The sequence below is a fragment of the Juglans regia genome, chromosome 11, assembly GCF_001411555.2.
Source record: "Juglans regia cultivar Chandler chromosome 11, Walnut 2.0, whole genome shotgun sequence".
NCBI classification, from domain to species: Eukaryota; Viridiplantae; Streptophyta; class Magnoliopsida; order Fagales; family Juglandaceae; genus Juglans; species Juglans regia.
The window spans coordinates 29,694,702-29,717,315 of NC_049911.1; the positions used below are offsets into that span (position 1 = coordinate 29,694,702).

The 22,614-nt window shown below is 34.4% G+C and overlaps 3 protein-coding genes across 13 annotated transcripts; 2 read left to right on the forward strand and 1 right to left on the reverse strand.

Annotated features, from left to right (window-relative positions):
* Positions 1-5,285: 5,285 nt before the first annotated feature.
* On the forward strand, positions 5,286-5,909 carry LOC108991320. Its single transcript, XM_018965504.1, has one exon. It carries the CDS (start codon positions 5,286-5,288, stop codon positions 5,907-5,909), a length of 624 nt encoding a protein of 207 aa, XP_018821049.1.
* Positions 5,910-10,741: 4,832 nt separating this feature from the next.
* On the reverse strand, positions 10,742-16,458 carry LOC108991346. Of its 10 annotated transcripts, XM_035682911.1 has the most exons (10): positions 16,142-16,458; positions 15,742-15,972; positions 15,287-15,553; positions 14,657-14,740; positions 13,444-13,549; positions 12,463-13,266; positions 11,562-11,686; positions 11,363-11,471; positions 11,175-11,237; positions 10,742-11,073 (listed from the first exon to the last, which is right to left on the reverse strand). In XM_035682911.1, the coding sequence occupies exons 1-5, from the start codon at positions 16,349-16,351 to the stop codon at positions 13,508-13,510; spliced, it is 834 nt and encodes a 277-aa protein (XP_035538804.1). In that variant the 5' UTR covers positions 16,352-16,458; the 3' UTR covers positions 10,742-11,073; positions 11,175-11,237; positions 11,363-11,471; positions 11,562-11,686; positions 12,463-13,266; positions 13,444-13,507. The 10 variants fall into 10 exon arrangements, with proteins under 10 accessions (XP_035538804.1, XP_035538798.1, XP_018821092.1 ...); XM_035682905.1 differs by lacking the exon at positions 13,444-13,549 and having other exon boundaries at positions 12,463-12,731; positions 15,736-15,972; XM_018965547.2 differs by lacking the exon at positions 13,444-13,549 and having other exon boundaries at positions 10,742-11,237; positions 12,463-12,731.
* A 1,770-nt stretch (positions 16,459-18,228) lies between these two features.
* Positions 18,229-22,384, forward strand: LOC108991345 (receptor homology region, transmembrane domain- and RING domain-containing protein 2). 2 transcript variants are annotated; one of them, XM_018965542.2, is made up of 5 exons: positions 18,229-18,321; positions 18,735-18,881; positions 19,485-19,715; positions 20,211-20,615; positions 21,444-22,379. In XM_018965542.2, the coding sequence occupies exons 2-5, from the start codon at positions 18,758-18,760 to the stop codon at positions 22,013-22,015; spliced, it is 1,332 nt and encodes a 443-aa protein (XP_018821087.1). In that variant the 5' UTR covers positions 18,229-18,321; positions 18,735-18,757; the 3' UTR covers positions 22,016-22,379. The 2 variants fall into 2 exon arrangements, with proteins under 2 accessions (XP_018821087.1, XP_018821086.1); XM_018965541.2 differs by lacking the exon at positions 18,229-18,321 and having other exon boundaries at positions 18,511-18,881; positions 21,444-22,384.
* The last annotated feature ends 230 nt before the right edge of the window (positions 22,385-22,614 follow it).

A 22,614-nucleotide genomic window follows, 5' to 3' on the forward strand; every position in this document is an offset into this window, starting at 1 on the left:
AACATATTAAACTTTTCAAGTAAAGTACTACTACTTCAGTATGCTTAAACAAAGTAATTAAAATAACATATTTTTCAATTAGTGAAGTTTGGTATGGTATATATGCATATAAGAGGGTAATGGTTGTATATAATAAGATGTTAGTCTAACGAAAACTTATTAGCTAGGTTAGCTTGTAATATCTTCTTCTTTTTTTTTAAAAAAAAATATTTATATATATATATATATATATACACATGGGGGAGGAGGGATTTAATCCTTGATTCTCTTAGTGAGAAAGCAAGATGTTGTCAATTGATCTTGACAACTTATAATATTAATTGGAAATCTTTGTTAGCAGAATTGATTTAGCTAACAAGCTAGGAAGATGATGTATAATATGATAAGCTATAATGTAACATATATAAATATATTTTTGATTTGTACCGGGTGTCTAGGAACAGTGTCTCGACTAATCCCAAAAGTAAACAAACCCTTGGTAAGAAATTTCCCACAAGTGCACACTTGGGTAATTAAAGGAGAAAATCCTCCAGTCCAATAATTCTTAGAGATTGTTTGCATCTAAAGGAATTTAAACTTTAGATCTGGGAGAAACATACTCACAAACTAAGATCTTTACCATTTGAGCCAACCACTAAGGGTTCATATATAAATATATATATATATATATATATATATATATATAATCGTGTACGTTAATTAAACCATGCACGTCCAAAGCTATTATATATCATTATTTGTAGCTAGCATTAATTAACTTGGACACAACTTTTCCTTTTGGTACGTGCTTAATTTGAGCGTAGCTTCAAAGATCTTTACAAAGACTAATGTACGGAAATTCTGTCGAAACAATCGAGTTTGAAAAAAGTTGCAGAGTTCCATCGTGAAGTTGCGTCGTGTTTATCAATAAAATGCTGATCTTTTAGTTGAAACGAATATTGAAGTTTAATTCGTAACCTGAACATGCATGCTACTTTATATTAAATTATAATAATGGTGATGATCTACATTTATTGGGGGTTATAAGTAGCTGCCATAATATATCAAGCCCACGATCTTACTCATTTCCATTGATATATATATATATATATATATATGCTTAATTGTGGACGCATGCGTGCATTTGAAGCAATAATATTTAAATGAAGTTAAACCCTCACGGCTTCCGTACGAGGAATTGGTGAAGTGGTTGTTTCACTCTCTGATCCACACAACCTAACTAAACATCAAATACGTATACATACTGCCATAATTATCGAACCGCATATATAGTTATTAGTTAGCTCGGAAAGCTATTGCTCTAACCATGCTAATTCAGAATATCCAGTTGGATAATATTATTCTTCTCACTCAATTTTATAGCTCCACTCTACTGTTTTAAATTTTTAATTTTTTTTTAAATTTTTTTCACAAAATATTTTTTAATAATATTATAATTTTTTATTTTTTAAAAAAATATTTTAAAAAAATATATATAAAACAAAAAATAAAATAAAAAAAAATTCAATAACTAACAGTGCGGTGGCCGGAAGCTATGACTGTAGCAGGGTCCTATCCAGTTTTGAGGACACTGCTCGTTTGTACTATATATATAGCCTCGCATGCCTTTATTGCTTTCAGTTGACCACACATGTAATTAGAGTCTAATTAACAAGTTTTTACCTCTTGAAATTTTAAAAAACAATTAATGGCATAACAAGTTATAAACTCTGTGTGAAGGGAGAAAACACCATACTAGTCTATAGTTGGCCCAGTCTACTAGATCATTACTAGAGATAAGAAGACAAATAAGAAATAACTAAGGAGGGACATGAGAGCGTACAAGTATTATATAGGTAAGAGAGAAAATAGGAAGAGAAAGGAAGCTGACACACGTAAAGAGATCAGGTCCCATTACTGTAGACTGACACAAACAATAAAGAGATATATAAAAAACCTTTTACCGGATGACAAAAAGACTCTCTCTCAATCAGATCATTTTTTTCTTCTTTAGCAACCTCTTGAGGAAGACAGCATCTCCAACAGGAAGAGTTCAACTTTATTTATACAGTAAGATATGATGGACCATGAGTGACTGTAAACAAATATATTATAGTGAAGACTCACATTCCCACACCACCATGGATGTAGGCTTAGTACTGAACCAAGTAAATTTTTATATCCATCTCTTTTTACTTTTTCTGTACTTATGTTCTATCTACTGCCATAAACGTATGCATCGCCACCGTACAGCCACACCGGAACACTCCCAGGAGCTCCAAACAATACCAATCAAGGCTCAGTCGACTCAGTGGACCAGAAATGACTCTTTCTCTCATTCCAGCTTGTTGTGTGATTTTTACAATATCAATACTCTGTGTATTCTATTCCATTTTGTCTTTAATTTCTAGCTTGCTTGCTAGCTACTATAATCAGTCGTACATGAAATTAATTAATTATTATTGGCATGCCTCGCTCTTGTTTTTATTAGGAAACAAGACTAAAATTGTTAGAAACTATTAACTAAGCACGAGATACTATGTCTTCATTAATGCACGTTTAGTACTTTATTTTAAGGGTGCTACCCGTCCCATAGGGGCGAGGCCACTCCTTCCCCACACCTCGCCCCGCATGGGGTGGGAGGTGGGCTTGCCACCCCCTTCTCCCGCCCCCGCCCCCGGGGGCTGGGTGTGGGGCGAATTCTCAATCTGTCCCGCTTCATATTTACTTACAAAATGAACTACATTCTACTAGATTTAAAAATTATTTATAGATCTAAAAATAATTAAAAATATATTTTTAGACCCGAATTATAAATTTAAATTTTATAAATATGATTATAATTTAAAAACTATGTAGCTTTTAAATTTGCTAGTATATATTTTGTGTAAGTTGTACTGTATTAATTTTTAAATTTGCTTGTGCATACTTTGTGAACAAGTCTAACAAATTGTAATATATATTTATATTTATATATATAAACATGCAAGCGGGAGAGGGCCTCCCCCCCTGCCCTTGCTAGGGGCACTAGATGCGGGGTGGGGGCTCCGTCCCTGCATGAGAGGAGCGGAGTTGCCTCCCCCGCCATGCGGGGGCAGGGCAGCAGGGTGCGGGATCCCGTTGCCCACCCTTATTTCATTTACTAATTAATTAATACTCAAATAATTTAGTTAACAAATTATAGCCCTAAAAGGTAAATATCAAATTGTGGCCCTTTTTCTCCTTTTAATTATAGTTGCAGCTCATGAGGACTGGCTCTAGAAGCTAAAAGAATATACATAATTATTTCCAACAACATTGAGCCCCGGTATTTTATCTAACTTTGAGATGATTTCTATTGTTTCTATTGGTTTCTAATATTATAAAAAAAAAGTTGGCTATTTTTTATTAAAAAATTATTATTACTTATTTATAAATATATTTATAAATAAAATAAAATCATTACAAATATTATATAATTATTTATGAGATCCACATTTATCTTCTTTTAAATAATTTAAAACCATTTCATCTCACTTCCAATTCAAATAATAAAATTTTTAAAAATTATTTTAATTTATCTCAACTCATAAATCTCATTATTATTAATAAATAATCTCAATTTATTTCATCTTTCAATCCAACGCGAAGCTGAATGTCGCTCGACTGACTCGATCCCATCCGTGTGAGTGTGTGACCACAGGCATCCCTCGCCCACTTGTAAATATAATTCTTTGTCCCGTTCTATTTGCACTCAATGTGCAGCTCGTGATGGACTTCCAATTACTTCCGACCTTAGAACATTAGCATTGGACTCATCAAATGAGTCCATGAGTCCAATCTTCAAAATTTGATGATTTTAGTTTTAAAATCTTGGCATTGGATTCACCATATGCTCAAATGTCAAGCTTTTAGCTACAGTACATTCATCTTCATCTTCAAATTTGAAGACTCACTATTCACACTCTATAATCATTATTTTATTTATTTAAATTATTGTTTCTCAATTTTGAGCCACAATATATTTAAGTTAGGAAATAATAATTTAAATATTAAATTAAATTATTAATTAACATATAGTTAGTGTAATTGTCAAATATGAAAAAAATAAATTAAAAATATTATTATTAACGAAATAATATTATATTATTATTTTGATGAATCTAATGGTTAATCCAATGTGGGGTTATGGATAGAGAAGTTTTGGATTTATGAAAAATATGTACTTTTCATCAAATTTTGAAGATAAAAATGATGAATCCAATACTAATGCTCTTAAAAGGAAGAACATACATCTAGATGTACAAACTCACAGCCAAACAGTACTTGAACGAATGCTTTATTTTAAGCGATCGCTATCCGGGTCCCCAGGGAGAGAATATGGATTTTGAACAGTCATATCTGTAAGAATACTTTTATTGAATTAGTCAAAATTAAAAGATAATTTTAATAAATATAAAAAAAAATTAACTTTTAACTATTTTATTCACATAAATCTCTATATTGTAATAGTTATTTTTTTATTATATAATAATAAAATAATATAAGATGAATTTAATTTTAGTTATTCACATCAAATCTTTGTATTAAATTATATATTTATTAATTATATAGTAATGAATAACTAATAATTTTAAAAATATTTAATTTTTTTAATTATTAATTTTTTTAATTTTATCATATTTTACTATTCTACTTATTATATATTAATTAACAATCATGTTCTTATTAAATTAATATATCACTAAATCAAATTAATATATTAATTATGATAAAATATGTGATAGAAAGAAATGGAGAGAGAAATAATTAATAAAATATGAATTTGATGTATGTACAATAACTTTCAAATTTAAAAAAATTTTTAAAAGTCACTGTAGTTAAATTATAAATATTTGGAATTTGACTAATCCAATATAAGCATATTTTACTCTTTAATAATTAAATACTCATTGGATTGGATTTAACTTTTAGCTAATCTAATGAGAGTGCTCTAACCGGGTTTTGCTCTCCCATACCCGGCCAGTTCCAGGTAACCATTGAATTACATTTTTGCCCCTAATAAAACATAGGTTTAGGTTTTAACACCTCTACAAAGCATTGATTTCCCTTTCTGCCCCCAGTTGTCTCCCCCCAGTACCCTTAATCATCAGTGTGTAGGGTCCCTTAATTATATTTTCACTCCACTCCCAAAGTCCCATAAGATTATGACCAGAGTAGCACTCTCTCCATATATAGAGGCAAAGAAGCTCAAGAACAAAAAAGAAAAACCAAAGTAGCATAAACAGCAAAAAAACAGAGCCCTCTTCTTTCCTAGCCAGAAAATAATGGATTCTTCAGCAACTCTTACCAGCCATGCCCGACTCGTTTCCAAAGAAAGTGACATCATATTTCCGGCCTCAAAATACCCCTCTTCTCGCCGGACCCCGTCATTTTCCTCCTCCTCATCACTTTCGCCATCTTCTTCTTCCTTTGATTCTTCTTATTTCCCGGACGATTCCCCACCTAACCCTTCCATCCCAATTAGATATTCCGGTGTCCCATTTTCTTGGGAACAACTTCCCGGAATACCCAAGAAACAAGTCCTCGAGAAGAAGGAGCCCTTGTCAAAGCTTAATTTGCCATTGCCACCACCCACCACTTCGACCTCGAAGAAATTCAACTCGGAAGAATACTCTGGGGATCGGAAGAAGAATTCTAGGCAGAGTACTCTACAAAGGGATCCATTTTTTGCTGCATTGGTTGAGTGCTCCAAGGATGATGATCATGAAGAATTATCAAATGGTAGTATTTGGAATCAAGCCAAGGTGTCGAGGAGTTTGAGCGATCGCTTTGGGTTTATCGATCTTTATGCTTCTTGCAAGAGAACTAGTGCAATCTCAGAGTCAATAGTCTATCTTCCAAGGTCAAGCAGACACTCTTTCGATCTGATTTATCGCCGTTCTCGCTGAATTACTACTTGTTATCTTAATTTCCAGTCATCCTCTGTGGGGTTTGTGCTATTGATTTTACCAAAAACTTGAAAAAAAAAAAATGTACTGATCTTTTCATTACCCGTTCATGTTTATGTTTTTGTCTTTGTTTATTAAACTGTACTTGAGGGTGAAGTGGACAACTATGTCCCAAAAATCTACGAGTTATTGTAAAATGTTAATATATAACTAGCTAGCTGGAAGCATGTAGTGTTTGCCTGTCTTGTCTTGTGAACGATTTTGCATCGTTTTGCCTTATTTTTCCAGTTTTGCTATCGAAATCTTTGTATAATATATATATATATATGATGATATATTGATACTCGCTGTATTTCATGTGATATTGTATGCACAACAGCGGGAGTGAAATTTACTTAAACCCATGTGTGAGCAAGGTACAGGACCACATTGGAAAAGACAGCTAGCTAGAGTTATAATTGATTTGACTTTTCATTTGATCTTCTCTTTTTCGCGATCGATTTCTTTTCTAAAATATACGCAATAATCTATAAATACATGCAAATTTTGGGATGGGGGTTAGAGTTGTTGAGCTACCATATGCTCTCCCACGTGTTTTTTTTTAATATATAAACCACAGTCGACGGTGCTACTCACACCCAACAAAAATATCGTTAAACTTATTAATATGAATAAATATAGATAGAAGCTATTATTAAAAACATCTATTTTACACACATGATGTGACATTATCTAGACCACACATCTCTTCAAGTAAGTGTTGAGAACAATCAACTAAAAGTAGCCATGCAGTGAGTGCAAAGTGTGCACTGCTATTGTGGCTTCTCTCTAGCATTACTCTATTAATATTATTATTATTTTTAACTGGTTTTTTTTTTGTGTATTTTTAAAAAGAATACTAAAAAATAAATAAATACAATATTAAAAAATAAAACATTTCAATACAAACTCTTCTATACAATTTCTTGGTGGCTCTATCATTTTCTGTAGTACGGCTGTTAATTTCATGTTGGCATAATTTTTGCATGACTTGATGATCTGCTTGTACGGTATTGGTCCTGCATGATTATTGTACATGTACATGATATATACTCGTACTCGTAATTGAGACCTTCGATTATATATGTCATACATAAGCAAATGTTCACGATCGATCGAGGTCTCTTTCTTGGTGGTAGGGATCATCTCGATCGATATATATTGTTGTTCTTTATGTGTCGCACATCATGATGAAAGCATGCAATAGTGGACAATATCTTTTTGTCAAGCTTATGTTAATTAGTGCTAGCTAGAGGTCCACAACTCATATAGATGAATTAATATGTATTTTGACCGAGCTAGCTACTTAATTTATCTACATTATCATCTTGATCAGTGGCATCTCTTTGGTTATAATGACCTATAATTAAAAGTGATCCCAAAACAAAAAAACAAATCAAAAGTTGTCTGTAGTGTTTCGCCGGGTTGACTTGTATATACGAGTGCAAAACCTAAATGTGTCGGTACTGGCCTGGAAGGAAAAAAAAAAAAAAATCTTTTAACAAAATTTCATCATTTATTTAATAATAAAATATTAATATTTTATAAATTAAATTTGATAATTTATTAATTATGATATGATATTTATATGTTGATTATCTATTTTAAATTAATTTAAATCAGTATTTAAATTTTTACCATTAGATCAAATTTGGAGACTTATGATGAAGGATTGTATTTAAATCTAAAAAACTTTCCTTTCCTCTCACTTTCTCTTTCTCCCTCTCTCTCATTCCGCTCAGCCACGTCTTCCCTCTTTCTCACTCAATCTCCTCCCTCAAGTAGCAGTGTGCCACCATGCGGTGTCATCGACTACGTCACTAGCCTCCCCTTACGCCAGCGACCAAACCCCACCGTCGAAGCTCCTTAGCAGCTCATCCCTTAGCCGCACGCGAACAATCTGAAATGGGTCTCAACACATGGGTTCTCCACCCTTGCGATACCGCGACTCAGCCCCTGCTCTACCAAGCACCACCACGACGGCCGAGATCTGCCGCCTACAGCCCACGACGCCACCACCAGCCTTCCACAGCACCTCCCCTAGTCCTCCATGCCCAGCCCTCTACCTCTCCCATTTTGTGATTTTGTAAATTTGTAAATTTTGTGATTTTGTAGAATTAGGATGATTTACGGTGAGTTTGTGATCATCCCATAATGATTTTGAGATGATTTCGGTGAGTTTGGTATGTGCTTGCTATGATATTGTGATCTGTTGTTGTGATTTTGTATGGTGATTTTGTGATCTGTTGTGATGATTTTGTGAAAAATATTGGTTTGAGGACGTAGAGAGAGACGAAGAAGAAAATCGTAAACTAAGAGTGCTGTTCATCATTACTGTTCATTAGGCGATAGATATTTTTAAATATAAGGAGATATACAAGGCCAACATGAGAAATATTTTTTAAACTTTTCAGATGAAATTCAGGTTATTAATTTTCTCATATTTACTCCCAAATTAAACCCATGATAAAACATCCTCTCAAGTACTGTGGTGTTCGATTGGAAGGAATCCGGATAGCATGATAAGCTGGTGTAGTACTCTTATACAAAACTACTAATTGCGTAATTCAGTTTCTGTTGATAAATCTCCCTAAATGCGTAATTATTTGACCTTGTTTGCATACTCTGCATGTGAATATTGATACCAGCTGGTTGGACTTGTAATTATATCATGTAGAGATGGTTAGGATCGATATTATTGTTGGTCTTGTGATCATGATTTGAATATTGCTATAGTCATAAATAGATTACATAAAAATAATCTTATAAATTGAAGTGATTTCATGTAATTTATCAGATCTACTTTATAATAAAATAACTTTACAATATGACGAAACACATTAAATTACATCAGTTTGTAAAATTAGTTTTACGTAATCATTTGTCCCTCTAATATTTCTTTTTTTAGAAATATCATTTGCCGTCATGTGATTTGCGTTACTACAAATTGTGCATCCCACTTACAAATAACAAGCATTTTTATGTCCTGCCATCGTTAATTTCATCATGACTCCGAACAAAAACAGGAAACTCACTACACGTTCATGAGTACGCTGACACAACATAAAACAAACATATATAAAAATATGGAAAAATAGTGAAACATATAGGACCCGATGGTATGATGGCCATGAAAGATTGCCGCGCGGTTGCTTAATGTTAAAGAGAGAGTAACCAAACTTCTTCACGCTTCCCCACTCATGCATGCATGCGTTAACGGCGGGTAGTGAGGTTTATCATTTATCCATCTTTTTTTTTTTTATATATATAATTTTTCTTTGTCAGCCAATAAAGAATAAAGATGAAAAAAAAAATCCAACTTTGTGTTTTCGATAAATAATTAAAAATGCATCGATCCGATCCAGTCGTTTGTGTGTGTTTGAAGGTTTATATTGGATAAATATTGGCCAATTACAGTTGAAAATTAATTTTTTTTAATTAAGGTTTTTTTTTAATCTGCAGTTGTATATATATATAAAAAAAAAGAATTTTACTCATCAGCTATTATTTACTCTCACACCCTACACCTACACTTTTTCATAGAGTGTGAATGTATTTTTCATAGAATATAAGATATTTTTCATAAGAGAAACTTTATTTATAATTTTTACTTGAGGACTGTATATGCAGATCCACCCTTTATTAAATGAGAAAAAATATAATTTTAGGAGAGATATTTTTATAATTCAAAAGAAAACATATTATTACGTACGTGCCGATTGTTTCTTTCTTGAGTGTAGAAACGTCAAAGAAATTGAATACCACGACAGGACATGAATCTTATATATCTTGTATTGCTACGAAATTCTTGTGCCAGAAGCGATTTTTGTTGGCGTCCACGGCTGCGACAGAAATTAACTTGCTTGTTAAGCAGTACGTACCACAGTTAATGCTTTGCTTAATTACTCGCAAATATCCGACGGCTAATCTTACTCTAAAATATTAAATAATATTAATTAAATAACGTGTTATAATAGGAGAAGAATACAACGTTATCCGTATTTCAAAAATATTTAATAATATATCATCTATACATGATGCATTAATTAGCTGTAACGTTCTCTCTAAGAATTAAAATTCTTGTTGTATATATGACATATATCTTTGCATGGAGTTCTTCTAGGAGACACTGGCAGTGAATATATACGGTTTTTTTTTATAATTTTCTAAATTTATACATTTTTAATAATTTTTTTTAATTTGATTGATTATATTAGTCTAATTCGATGTATAAGTCTTTATTGTATTAAATTATGTATAGACCAAATATTTCTTTAGATTACAGGAAGATAGGTCTTAAATTAAATACTTCGTATACGGATGGGTCAATTGAATTATAAAACGCTAGCTTTGCAACGACGAAACTTGGTCATTCCAACGGAATGTCGTACTATGTAAAATTTGATGCCCAATACAGCTGTTTGTTTGTTTGAATTTTTTTAAGAGAGAAGATATTTACAACCGTGAATTGTGCAACCGCCGTGTAATCGCTTTGAAAAAAGTGAATAAAACATTAGACCCACATGAAATAAATTAATTTTTTAATAGTAGACCCCACTCTTTTTCAAAACGATTATGCGGCGTTTACGCACTTCACGATTGTATGTAGAATTACTCTTTTTTTAATCGGCCCAATACTGTTGAGGAATAAAAATATGAGAAAAAATATTTACAATCTTGAATTATATAACTACCATATAGACAATTTAAAAAAAAGAATAAAATATAAGAACTACATAAAAAAAATTAATTTTTTAATAATAAAATCTACTCTTTTAAACATGGAAAACACTATCTTTAAAATACTATCTTTAAAGTTATAATTGCCTCCATTCAGAAGAGTTCGCTATCAAGTTATAAACAATTCACCTTCAAGATAGAACAAAACCACCAATTACAGATATCAATTCTAAAATTTTTTCTTCAGAATTTCTATATAAAATTGAATAGAGTTACCATAACCTTTAATGTCCATATTCAAACTCTAAAGGGGCACATTCAGTAAAGTTGATAGGCACCACACCTCCCAACGTCATTTTCAGTTAATTTTTGAAGCATTGTGCGCCCATGTCAAGCGCCTGTTCGATCCGGGCGATGCAGACGGGCCTAAGCCAACGAACAGAATCTGTTCTCCCCAAATTTTAAGCCCAACACATAATTTATTTCATTAAATATAGCCGAAGTGCAATTGTGGATTTTCGTACTCATGCCTCAAAATCAACGTACCTCCACCGTTAATAGTGATAATGACTCCACGAGAATATATATAATAAGTCACATTCAATGAACCTACGCCAAAAACAAGAATCATAAGAGTAGGCTTTTGGTCTTAAACTAGGTATCTTGCTGCTTTTACACATTCCTTTGCAAGTGCCCATCCGACTCAAATTTTAGGGCAAGATGGTTTAAGTTACCTCAATCGAATCGGTTTCCAACACTCCTGTTATTTCTACTGATTGAATTCTATCTGACTGCTCCATTTCTAGTGAACGAAAAAGACTACTCTGATGAGTTGAGATTATCCTGTAGCAAGCATCAACCTGATGAGTTGAGATTATTAAACTAAAGCAGAAATAATAATGAAGAAAAAAGATAAAATCAGAAAAATATTACGTGGATGATCATTGGGAAGTGAAGTCAGGTCATTTGATCAGGAATTACGAAGGATATGAGATACAAGCCTACGAGCCTTGAATCAGAATGGAAAAATTGAAGGCACGTGTATCAACCTGTGATCTCTAAGAAGAGCAAAAAGAGAAGAAGAAATTTATTACTTGGGAAGAGGCCTAAAACAGACATCATCAGGCTATTTGTAATACTTTCTAGCACACCATATTCCTCAGGTTTCTATTAGCTGACATGATTTTGCTTTTAGTTTTAAAAAGCTTTTATTTGGTGTTCTGTTTTTTTTTTTTTTTTTTTTTTGCAAGACAGAAAAAGAAAAAATCCCATTAATACACAGGCGCGCAGATACATATAGATAAAAATTCATGCACAGATAAGTACAGACTTTTTTCTTCAATAAGTAGATACATCCACACACAAGTTCCAATTGAAGCAATACTTGAGGCCAGATCATATTCTAATCAGTAGTCTTACTGTTTTGGATCATTTATTTTTTCTTTAACCTAACAGCTTTGTCAGTCTGCTCTTATTCATTTGCAACATCAGAAGTTACACTACAGCTCATTCATGAAGAGGGAGAGAGAGTCGTGAGAAAAGAAACAACCAAAATTAATGCTAGGAAACGGAAACTGTCAGATTTTCGTACATTCTAGAAACAGTAGTCATGAAACAGAAAACAACATAAAGAAAAATGCGGAAGAAATGCTCATCAAGAACAACGACATGTAAGGCAGCAGATGTCATGGAAGAACTGAGTCCATCACATTGTCTTCTCGCAACTTACTATTTTTAACCTTAAAGATTCTAAAAAGCCAACCAGCAAAAAGGAAAAAATAAAAATAAATTAAATAAAAGGGGAGAAGAATTCAAGAGAGGCTCACGTACAGACCTTTACTCTTGGGCATTAAATACAAACTTTTCTTTCCGCTTTTATGCGGTCTTTCTCGTCCTCATGAAAGCCTCTGCATCATACATTGCTCTGAGGTTGTCGAAGTTAGTAAGATCTGAAATCATTCTGTATTCATCTTTGCGTTTTCTCTTCTTTGTGTTGTTTGCATCCTCATCATTAATGGTTGCTGCCAAATTCATAGGCCTTTCTATTGCTGACTCCATGTTTGCCTTCATTATTTTCTGTGATCTTTGTGTCATATTCTTCTCCTGTAAAATGATGAGATAGTGTAACACACCTTTGAAAGAACAATCTCGCTTGAGGGTGAGAACCTCAAAGAAAAATAGAGATAGATAAGGAAGAAAAAGAGAAAAATCTTCTATTAGGTTTCTGGTTGATTCTTTAGACTCAACTTTAGAGCCTCCAAGGCCAATACATATAGGGTAACGTTCACCTCAACTATCCTCAAATGGGCCATATGTGTAAAATACACCAGGTCCAAGACCAGGCCAGCCTACCAGGCTACCACTAGAAGACAAAATAAGAGAAAGAGAGGGACAAGAAGGGACAAGGAAGTGAGGGTGTCAGGAGGCAGGGGGTGTTAGTAGAAAGTGGGAAAGGGAGAGAAGGTCAGACACGTAAAGCGGACATCTCTCACCACTACTGAGGCGTATGCGGGAAAAAGATCAAATAAAAAGGGAGATCTAGACGACTTCAAAGGGACTTCTTCTTCGACTTCTTCTTTAGTCTTTGGAGGGAGAGCTCCAAAGAGAACATCTTCTCCAGCAAGTAGATCTCCAGCTCCTATTGTACAGTGAGAAATGAGAAGCTATGAGAGACTGTAAACAAGCATATTATAATATTTTTTCATCTTCAAACGCTTGTGAATGTAACAACATGCCGAACCACGTAAATTTGTGTATCACTTTCTTTCTATTTTCTCTGTACTAGTTTTTCATTCACCGCCATGGATGTACGTACCAACACCATACAGCCGCATCAGACCACTGTCGGGAGCTCTAAACAATACCGATCGAGACTCGAGTCATCTCAGTGAGCCAGGAATGACTCTTTCTCCTATTCCGGCCTGTTGTGTAATTTTTCATGCATCAATAGGCCGGACTAAAAGAAACAATAAACAACAAAATGTAATGAAAAGTATTCTAAGGGCCCATTAACCCACTACAACTACAGTCCAAATAAATAGCAAGAAGATAGCATGTAATTGAAATAACGAAATAGCAAGCAGTGGTCCATGCTCCATGGCCCACAGTCAAATGTAATCTGATCCATGACAGATAGTGAGTGTCACTGATGTTGGGCTTTTTGTGTAGAGCCTGGTTCTGTTTTGCGGCGGCCCGAATTGATGATCCGACCCGACAATAATTCGTTGTGTGTGTTTTTTTTGTGGATTTTCAATGACACTTGGGCCATAGAGTGCAGGCTTGGACCCATTTTTAGCTCTTAATCCAACCTAACCTACTAATTATGATTTACTATATATTGTATTTGACTATCATTCTAAATCAAATCCTCTACAACTTCGTGGGCGTAGGCACGTTGTCAAACCACGTAAATCTTGACTCTTATGTTCATGTGTGATTGATTTCGTTTTTCACTTTACTTTTTATTTTATTGTTCCTAACAATTGATTACTTAACGGGATGTGCTAGTAGGCATACATCTTATCCTCGCTGTGCTAATGGTATTGTTACGAACGATAAGAGAAAATGGACAAAAATAGAATAAAAAAACAAAATCATACATGACATAAGATTTACGTGGTTTGAAAAATGTGCTATCTACGTCCACAGAACTACAAAGATTTTACTATTTCTAATTGAAAATACAGCTGTGGCCGTACGAGAGAGAAAAATAAAAAAACAATAAAACCTGAACCAGGAAAAAGGAGAACATATATATATGCCCAAGTGGGTCGGGTTTATGGCCAAAAAAATGTTCAAAAATCCATTGTTCTAGTGCCCAAGCCGCTTCATAGCCCAAGCCAAAAAGAAAAATCCATTCAAAAACTGCAACTAATCATTGTCGGATCAAGTTAACAACCAGGCCGCCCACAAACAAAACCATGCTACACAAAAGACCAACAAGTACTACATATTCCTTAATGGTGTTTTCAAAGATTTAATTGACTCTTATACTCAAAAGGCTTTTGCGGCACAATAATTAAAGTTACCTCAACTGACTCGGTAATCAATGCTTCAGTTGAGTCTAAAGCTTTATTTCTATCCAACTGCTTCATCTCGTTCATAGCATCAACCTGTAGCAAGGTGAATGCAAAATCTGATAATTCAAGCGATTGCAAACTCAATCCACACCATAAGTTAAACTAGGATGCTGTAAAACAAGGAATGACCATGATTCTGAACATGTTTCGCAAAATATGGAGAAAGCAATGAACATGATTCTGAAAGCGGATTCACAAATTCCAATATTGATGCAACTGAAAAATGGAGGAAAGATGAAACAAGTGTAGTGCCTATGAGCCAAATTGACGGATGATATCAACATAAGAGCGAAGGTTATAGTTTCTAATATTTTCAAGTTCTCTGGTTTGATGGTTTCCCGTAGCTGACCCGATTTATCTTTTAGTTTCAACACACCATTTATTTTGGTGATTCTGTATAAGGACTTAGAGTATTAGAAATTACGTGTATAAATAATCACGCGCACGTAAGTCCAAATTGAAACAATACTATCTTAAAATTTTCCCTCCCTGTTTCTCAAAAACCAAACAGAAAAATGAACCAGAAGAATAAATGAATGGAAAAGGAAGAGAGAAAGAAAAGGCGAAAGATCCACACACCGACACTTTCTCTTGAGCGTTACATTCAATCTTTTTTTTCCTTCTCTTCCTCTTCTTCGACCTCACGATAGCCTCAGCCTCGTACATATCTCTGAGGTTGTCAAAGCCACTCAGATCTGAAATCACTTTGTATTCATCTTCTAATTTTCTCTTATCCATGTTTGCATCTCCATATTTACTGCTTGCTATCAAAATCATAGGTTTTTCTATTTTTGATTCCATCTTTAACGGTATACTTTTCTCCACTCTTTCAGCCATATTCTTTTCCTGTAAAAAGATGAGATAACGAGTGCCTCTGATTATTTTAGTGCATCTGACGAGTCATTCTTTTAAAGCATACTTCAGACGAGTAAAGTAAATTGATGAATTCCATTGTTCCAATATTCCATTTGCTGCGACCGATAAAATGAAAGAAAGAAAATGAAAGGAACAGAGAGAGATCCACGTACGGGTACCTTCTTTGTATATCTCTTCCTCTTGTTCCTCCTTTTGAGAGCCTTGGCCTCAATCATAGCTCTGAGGCCAGTCAGATCTGAAATCCCTTTGTGTTCATCTTCGTATTTCCTTTTCTTCACGTTGTTCGCTTCTTCATCTTCGCTGCTTTCTAAAAAGATCAGGGGGTTTTCTAATTCGGGCTCGACATTTACAAACGTTATCTTCTCAGTTTTTCCCGTCCGTTTCCTTTCCTGTGAATTCATATAATAGAATTTTCAGAAGCGGGAAGGGCGGCAATTCCAACAACTTCCAACACTTTTCCCCTCGCTCTTTCTCAGTAACCAAACAGCAAAAAAGAAAAAGATAAAAACTAACATGAACATAGATCAAAGGCACAGACACTTCTTAAGCGTAACTTACAGTCTCCTTTTTGATCGTTTTCTTTCTCTCCATTCTCTTCGCTCTAAGTAAAGCGTCGGCCTCAACCATGGCCCTGAGGTTGTCAAAGCCACTCAGATCTGATATCAATCTGTACTCATCCTCGTGCTTTCTGATCTTGCTCACGTTCGTTACGACGTGTTCGTCTTCGTCTTCACTGCTAGTTACTAAGATTATAGGCACTTCCAACATTGCTGAGGCTGCTCAGAACTCAAACCCTGCCTTCGCAGTTTCAACTTCTTTGTTTTATCCAGTGGCTCCAAGGCCACGTGCGTCGTGAACTAGATTCCACCTAATCACTGATCAGCCAATATTTTACATACTGTTATAACTTACGATCCTTCCATTGCTTTCTATCGACAATTGTCGAACTAAAATTCAAAATTAAAGAAGAAAAAATTGCAAAATACTGTTGACATTCAATTTTAATAAATTACAATTTTATATAGCCGTTAATAATATTTATAGTTATAAAATATATAAATATATAAATTTTACATATTTTTTTTAAAAATAAATTAATTTAAAATCTACTTAAAAAAATTATCTTTTTAATAACAAATTATATTCTTTCTAAAAGATATATATAAAATTTAGATCATTTAAAACTACATCTAATATTATTTATTTAATCTTTTCTCTTGCGAGGCTATATTTATTTTATTTTATTTTTTAAAATTTTTTTATGAATTTTATTATTAAAAAAATAATTATCGTCTTAAATTTATTTAATTTTTTTAAAAAATACTTATTTAAGAAACGAACGGTTTAATTGTTTGCTCAAATTTGACGTAATCCAAAGTGGCCAATATAGTCGGTCTTAAATTGTGTTTAGATATTGAAGTGAATTGAATTGAATTGAGTTGATAAAATATTATTAGAATATTATTTTTTAATATTATTATTATTTTAAAATTTAAAAAAATTGAATTATTTATTATATTTTATATTAAAATTTAAAAAAATTATAATAATAAATTGAGATGAATTAGATAATAAAAAAAACTTTAATTGATATTTTACTGCCAGAAAAAGCCAATCGTACGGTAAGAGCTACTTATACCATCACACTTCTATCGAGGAAGGCCCGCTTGCAAAGAACGTGTGCGGTCTTGAATCCTGGGTTAGTGCTCAGATAACAATGGGCTGGGAGGCTTTTGGAATAAGACGATATGTTTTCTTGTCTTTTCTTTTTCTGGACCGCGTCAGTCTTTTTTGTTGACAAAGATAAAGATATAAAATTACAATGGTTGGGATTAAAATTAAACTTAAAATATCTAAAAAAAAAATTAATTTTTACGAGAAGTATTTTATAAAAAATAAATTTAATAGCTTTTATCCCAAGTTTAAAATTTGTGATTCTGTCCGAATGAAGTGTATTTGAAGAAGCAAAGACATCAAAACTCCATTGAAATTGGATGTAAAACTTAAATTTACAGTGAAAACGGCGTAGGAGTAAGGACAAAGTGAGTGTCTTATCACACTATCATCCTACCTAATGGAAAAATGAGTCCCCATCCTTATCCTACACAGTTGTCGCTTCCAGAATAAATAAGGCATCCTGGGGTTGACTGGTTATACGGGAATAATCTAGCTCGAAATTATTGTATAATCAAAAAATTATTTGTATAATTGCAAAACAACAACAAAAAGAAGAAGAAGAAGATAAACTCTCAAATATTTTTTTCACATTTTTTTGAATCGTACGATCATCCCTCCCTCGTGGAATCACACACCATTATGAACACCTGAAATTTTATCTCCAAATTGTCGATATTTTTCATAGTTAAACGAGGCCTAATTTTCTTGTCTGAGCCACGTGAAAAGTAACTTTTAAGGTTTTAAAGGTCGCCGCATGTCTTGTCTGAGCAATCGACATGACAGGAAACAGATCGCATCTAATTTTCTGTTGGAATTGTAGATTTTAATTTAGATAAAAATTCAGTAAAAAATGAAAAGATAATCATGGCATGTGATTGGTACAGTTTTTTTTTTTTTTTTTCCCTTAGAAAAAGGAAAAAAAGAAGGGAAAAATAAAGAAATAGCAAATTTAGCTTGGAGAAACTAACCTGAGATGGAAGTGAGCAGTTGTCGTCGTCAAAGCGGAAGGAAGCTGCGACACAATGGCCCGCCTCATCGTACACGATGTGCACTTGAATAGAGTGAGTTTTCCATCTTGTCCAGGCCCCTTCCGGCGGTGGGGATAATTGATCATTACCAAACTATTTAATATATATATATTTATTGCAAGCTTCATTTTTACTTTTTTGTCTATACTTCGACATTCCCTCTCACACACTATTCTCTCTCTCTCTCTCGATATATATATATATATATATATATATATATATATTTAGTTCACCTTTTTCGCACAATAATTTATGTCTTGATCCTCTCAACTTGGAAAGCATCAAAAGAATTAACAAGAAGATTCAGATTTATTATTCCTCCTCAAATGGAAGCGGATGTATCTATTGATTTTGTGATGGATTCCGCGAAGCCCTAAATTTTTTCTTTTTGATGTATGTATATCTTGCTGAGAAATTTGGGTTTTTGATTGTTTGGGAAAACTCAGAATCTGATTTCGTGTGGGAAGCTATGAATCCGGCTGTGCTTTTCTCTTTGCTGTCTCTACTGGCAGGCTTTTGTACGACGGCAGCGACCGTGGTGCTAATTGGGGACAACGTCACTCTCTCTTTCGACGATATTGAAGCTAATTTCGGTTAGTTTTCTGGGGTTTTAGCTTAAAACTTATGTTTTTTGGTGAGGCAATTGTGGGAACATGCGAAACAACTGGTATTTCAATATTTATATTTTTGTTTTGGTACAAGGGTGTTGAAGTTTTGATCATTGGGTACTTGGGTATTTTGAAAGTTTTACTCGGGTTAGGCAATTCATCTGTTTGGGCTAGTTGAGCCAAGTTGTTTCGTTTTTTAGTAGAGAAGAGCAAGTCATTAATTAGAAGCCTTAAACCAACTTTGGAAATGGTTAAAAACATTGATTGGGTTATTTGTTCGGGTGAGGGAGCGGGAAATCTGGATTTTACTCGTGTTGTGAAAGGAAAAATTGTGTTGAATTATGTATTAATGTATTTACGATTAATGCCGTTCTTATATATACACGTTTGCATGATCTATAAGTTAATATATATTGGATTGCGGTTTTAATTTCTAGCATTTGCCAAGGAAGAGTAGGTGCAAAATTTTATGCGAAGATTGTCGACGGTGTGGGTTGTGTACGTGTGCTTATGTGAGTGTGTGCATCCGTACATACTGGACTGTGATATTGGTACATTTTATTGGGTTGTGTTATGTTGTTTTTACAGCTCCACCGGTTAAAGGTTCAGGGGTTTGTGGGGTATTATACACGGCTGAGCCTCTTGATGCATGCTCAACACTGACTAATGAAGTTGAACAAGCTTCAAATACTAGTTCCCCGTTTGTTCTGATTACTAGAGGAGGGTGTAGCTTTGAGGATAAAGTAAGAAGAGCTCAAAAGGCAGAATTCAAAGCTGCAATTGTCTATGACAATGAAGATGGTGGCATCTTGGTTGCAAGTATGAGCTTTTCCTGCATAGTCAAATTTGTCCAATGACATTTATGCCTATGGTTATTGATCAATTAAGTTAATATTCCCTTGTAATCTAATACATACGACTTATCAATATTAGTCTGATACATAAGATAGTATATGAGTTCTCACATGCTTTCCCTACTGGGCTACTGAATGAGATTTTATAGTGTACCAAGCTAGTACTCCATGAATGACGAAATAGTTATGGTGATATTTGAGCTAGGAAAATGAATCTCCTACTAATTGAATTGATAATACGGCTTGGAATTGCCATCAATCTCATTATTTTGGCTGGGAAATAGTAGTAAAAAATGCATGCTAATTTGTTCCTGTGAATGATATTTGATAGATTCACTATGTAGATGTATATGAGCATAGCTTTGTGTATACATTTTTGTCTCCAGTACTTTCTGTTAATTTTGTTTTTCAAATCAATGTTCATATCCAAGAATAATCGACATTCATGTGGACAATGCAGTGGCAGGAAATTCAGCTGGCATCAAAATACATGCTGTGTTTGTTTCTAAAGCTTCAGGTGAAATACTAACAAAATATACCGGCTTGACTGACAAGGAGCTATGGATTATCCCAAGTTTTGAAAACTCAGCATGGTCAATCATGGCAATCTCGTTTATTTCCCTACTTGCCATGTCTGCAGTGCTGGCTACTTGTTTCTTTGTTCGCAGGCATCGCATAAGACGTGAAAGACCACGAGCTTCTCGTGTGCGGGAATTCCATGGGATGAGTAGTCGATTCGTGAAAGCAATGCCAAGCTTGATTTTCACTTCTGTTTTAGAGGATAATTGTACTTCAATTACATGTGCTATATGCCTTGAAGACTATAGCTTTGGAGATAAGCTCAGGATTCTGCCATGTCGTCACAGTAAGTGTTTCTTACCACAGCCAAGATGATAATGCTTGTAAAATTTTTTATTAACTGTATTTATTTAAATTTGGTGGCATGGCTTCTCTGTTCTGTGAGTGTTTTTTTATGAGTGGGAACGTATAATGGTGTTTAGTGGTGGGAGGTGGTTAATACACAAGCTTTTGTCCCAACAGATCCGAGAGAGCAGAGAGGGAGTGGTTATATTGTCAAGTGTGTATCTGCATTGATCTACCATATAGTTATAGGCCAACATTGACTATGTTCCAATTATTAGAAATATGGGTAAATTTCACTTTTGGTACCCGTGGAAGTTTCACCTATGTCATTTTGGATAGATATCCCTGGAAGTAGTAAGTGTTGTTTAGGATTTTGGTAGAGAGGGTTCTGCAGGGAAAAATGACGTTAGCCATAAATGAAAATTTTCTGCTGTAAAAGTTGTTAAAAGCTGGCTTGGAAGTGGATGAAAAATAGAAGCACCTTAATCCTCTTATTGTCTAAATGACTTTGTTCCGTCTTGTTTTGTTTTTGAGAAAATCATCATTGGTGAGAACTCGCAGTTATTGAGAGAGAGAGAAATATGGAGGGGAAGATAGGAGAGAGAGGAGTTACTACAGTGTTGATTCAGAGGCTGTACCTGTGGGGTTGGCAATTGTAGTCTTATATGCTGCACTGCCTTTGTCATTCAGGGCAAGCTTATTTTATTTTGTGGCAGGCGTGCTATTTTCAATGATTATTTTGTTGCAGCTTATTTATCTTCTTTCATTATATTATCGTATATTATTTAGTCTTGCACATATATTTATGAAACTTTCTGGAATTTGACAGAGTTTCATGCTTTCTGTGTGGATTCTTGGCTTACCACCTGGAGAACCTTCTGTCCAGTTTGCAAGCGCGATGCAAGAACTAACTCCGGTGATCCACCAGCATCCGAAGCAACACCATTGCTTTCATCCAGCCCAGCCTCTGTGGCTTCTTCTGTTTTGTCGTCTGTTAGATCATCATTAGCATCATCATCAGCCATACAAATAGCACCAGCATCGTCTCATTCCCCGTCAGTTTCTCAAGTTCACTCTGTTGCTAGCACTCCTTATGCTCAGCATTCTCTTAGATCCTATCGCCAAACCCCTCCCCTGAGTGTAAGCCGAAGCTCGGTAGATATCAGGAATGCATCATCCCAAAGATCTCATGCTTCCTATTTAGTTTCACCCCACTCAATGGGTTACCCATCTTTATCACCACTAAACTCAAGATACATGCTTCCGCATATTCCAAGCCCAAGGTATGCATCGCCAAGCTTTGTCAGTTCATCTGGTCGTCTACAGCACCCACTGCATTGTAGCGAGTCAGCTGCAAGTTTTTCTCCCTTTGCTTCTGCTCATTCTCTTCCAGAATGCTGAATCGAAATTTATCACGACTGAAAATCTGGGTTGACACGACCAAGAGCTCATCAGTGGGAGCTGAACCGAAAGTCCTGGATCATTTCTACCTCTGGCTTGCACCACAAAATTGCTGAATCATAGTTGGGTTCTATTTGACACCGGCGGTTACCAGTTTTTTATGTTTGGAGTGTTTCTTGTTGCATGCTCACATGTACATTAATAGTACAAGCTTGTGTTGTCTCTTTCAAATTTCAAGTGATAATTGTGATTTGAGGTTTGTCGAATTGTCTTACACGTTCACGAGTGCATTGTGGTGTACTGGATTTTTATTAACATTGATGTTTTGATAGTCTTCATTGGTGAATATGGTAAACCACACTAACCAGACTTGTTTGGGGCTGTGTATAAGTGTGCTGTTAGAGAGGCTCTTTCTCATTGGTCCATTCAAAAGAATCAGGTTATTTTTCGCTTCTGCTGACTGCTCTGTCCCAGGAATCGGTTTCTTATTCTCTCTTATTTTATTATATTTTTTAATTTTATCGTTTCTCTTCTCTTTTGGCCGTCATGGAGCTGAAGATTTCAAGGTTATTATCTTCATTTGTTAGTAGTTCCCAAAC

Bases quoted from the DNA above. Each gene is read 5' to 3' on its own strand.
- LOC108991320 (XM_018965504.1), top strand. From the start codon at position 5,286: ATGGATTCTTCAGCAACTCTTACCAGCCATGCCCGACTCGTTTCCAAA.
- LOC108991346 (XM_035682905.1), bottom strand. From the start codon at position 16,351: ATGTTGGAAGTGCCTATAATCTTAGTAACTAGCAGTGAAGACGAAGAC. The intron at 15,973-16,141 runs GTAAGTTACGCT...ATGAATTCACAG, and splicing joins AAACGATCAAAAAGGAGACT to GAAAGGAAACGGACGGGAAA. The intron at 14,741-15,286 runs GTGTGTGGATCT...ACCTTGCTACAG, and splicing joins ACGCTCAAGAGAAAGTGTCG to GTTGATGCTATGAACGAGAT.
- LOC108991345 (XM_018965541.2), top strand. From the start codon at position 18,680: ATGTATGTATATCTTGCTGAGAAATTTGGGTTTTTGATTGTTTGGGAA. The intron at 18,882-19,484 runs GTTAGTTTTCTG...TTGTTTTTACAG, and splicing joins CGATATTGAAGCTAATTTCG to CTCCACCGGTTAAAGGTTCA. The intron at 20,616-21,443 runs GTAAGTGTTTCT...GGAATTTGACAG, and splicing joins GATTCTGCCATGTCGTCACA to AGTTTCATGCTTTCTGTGTG.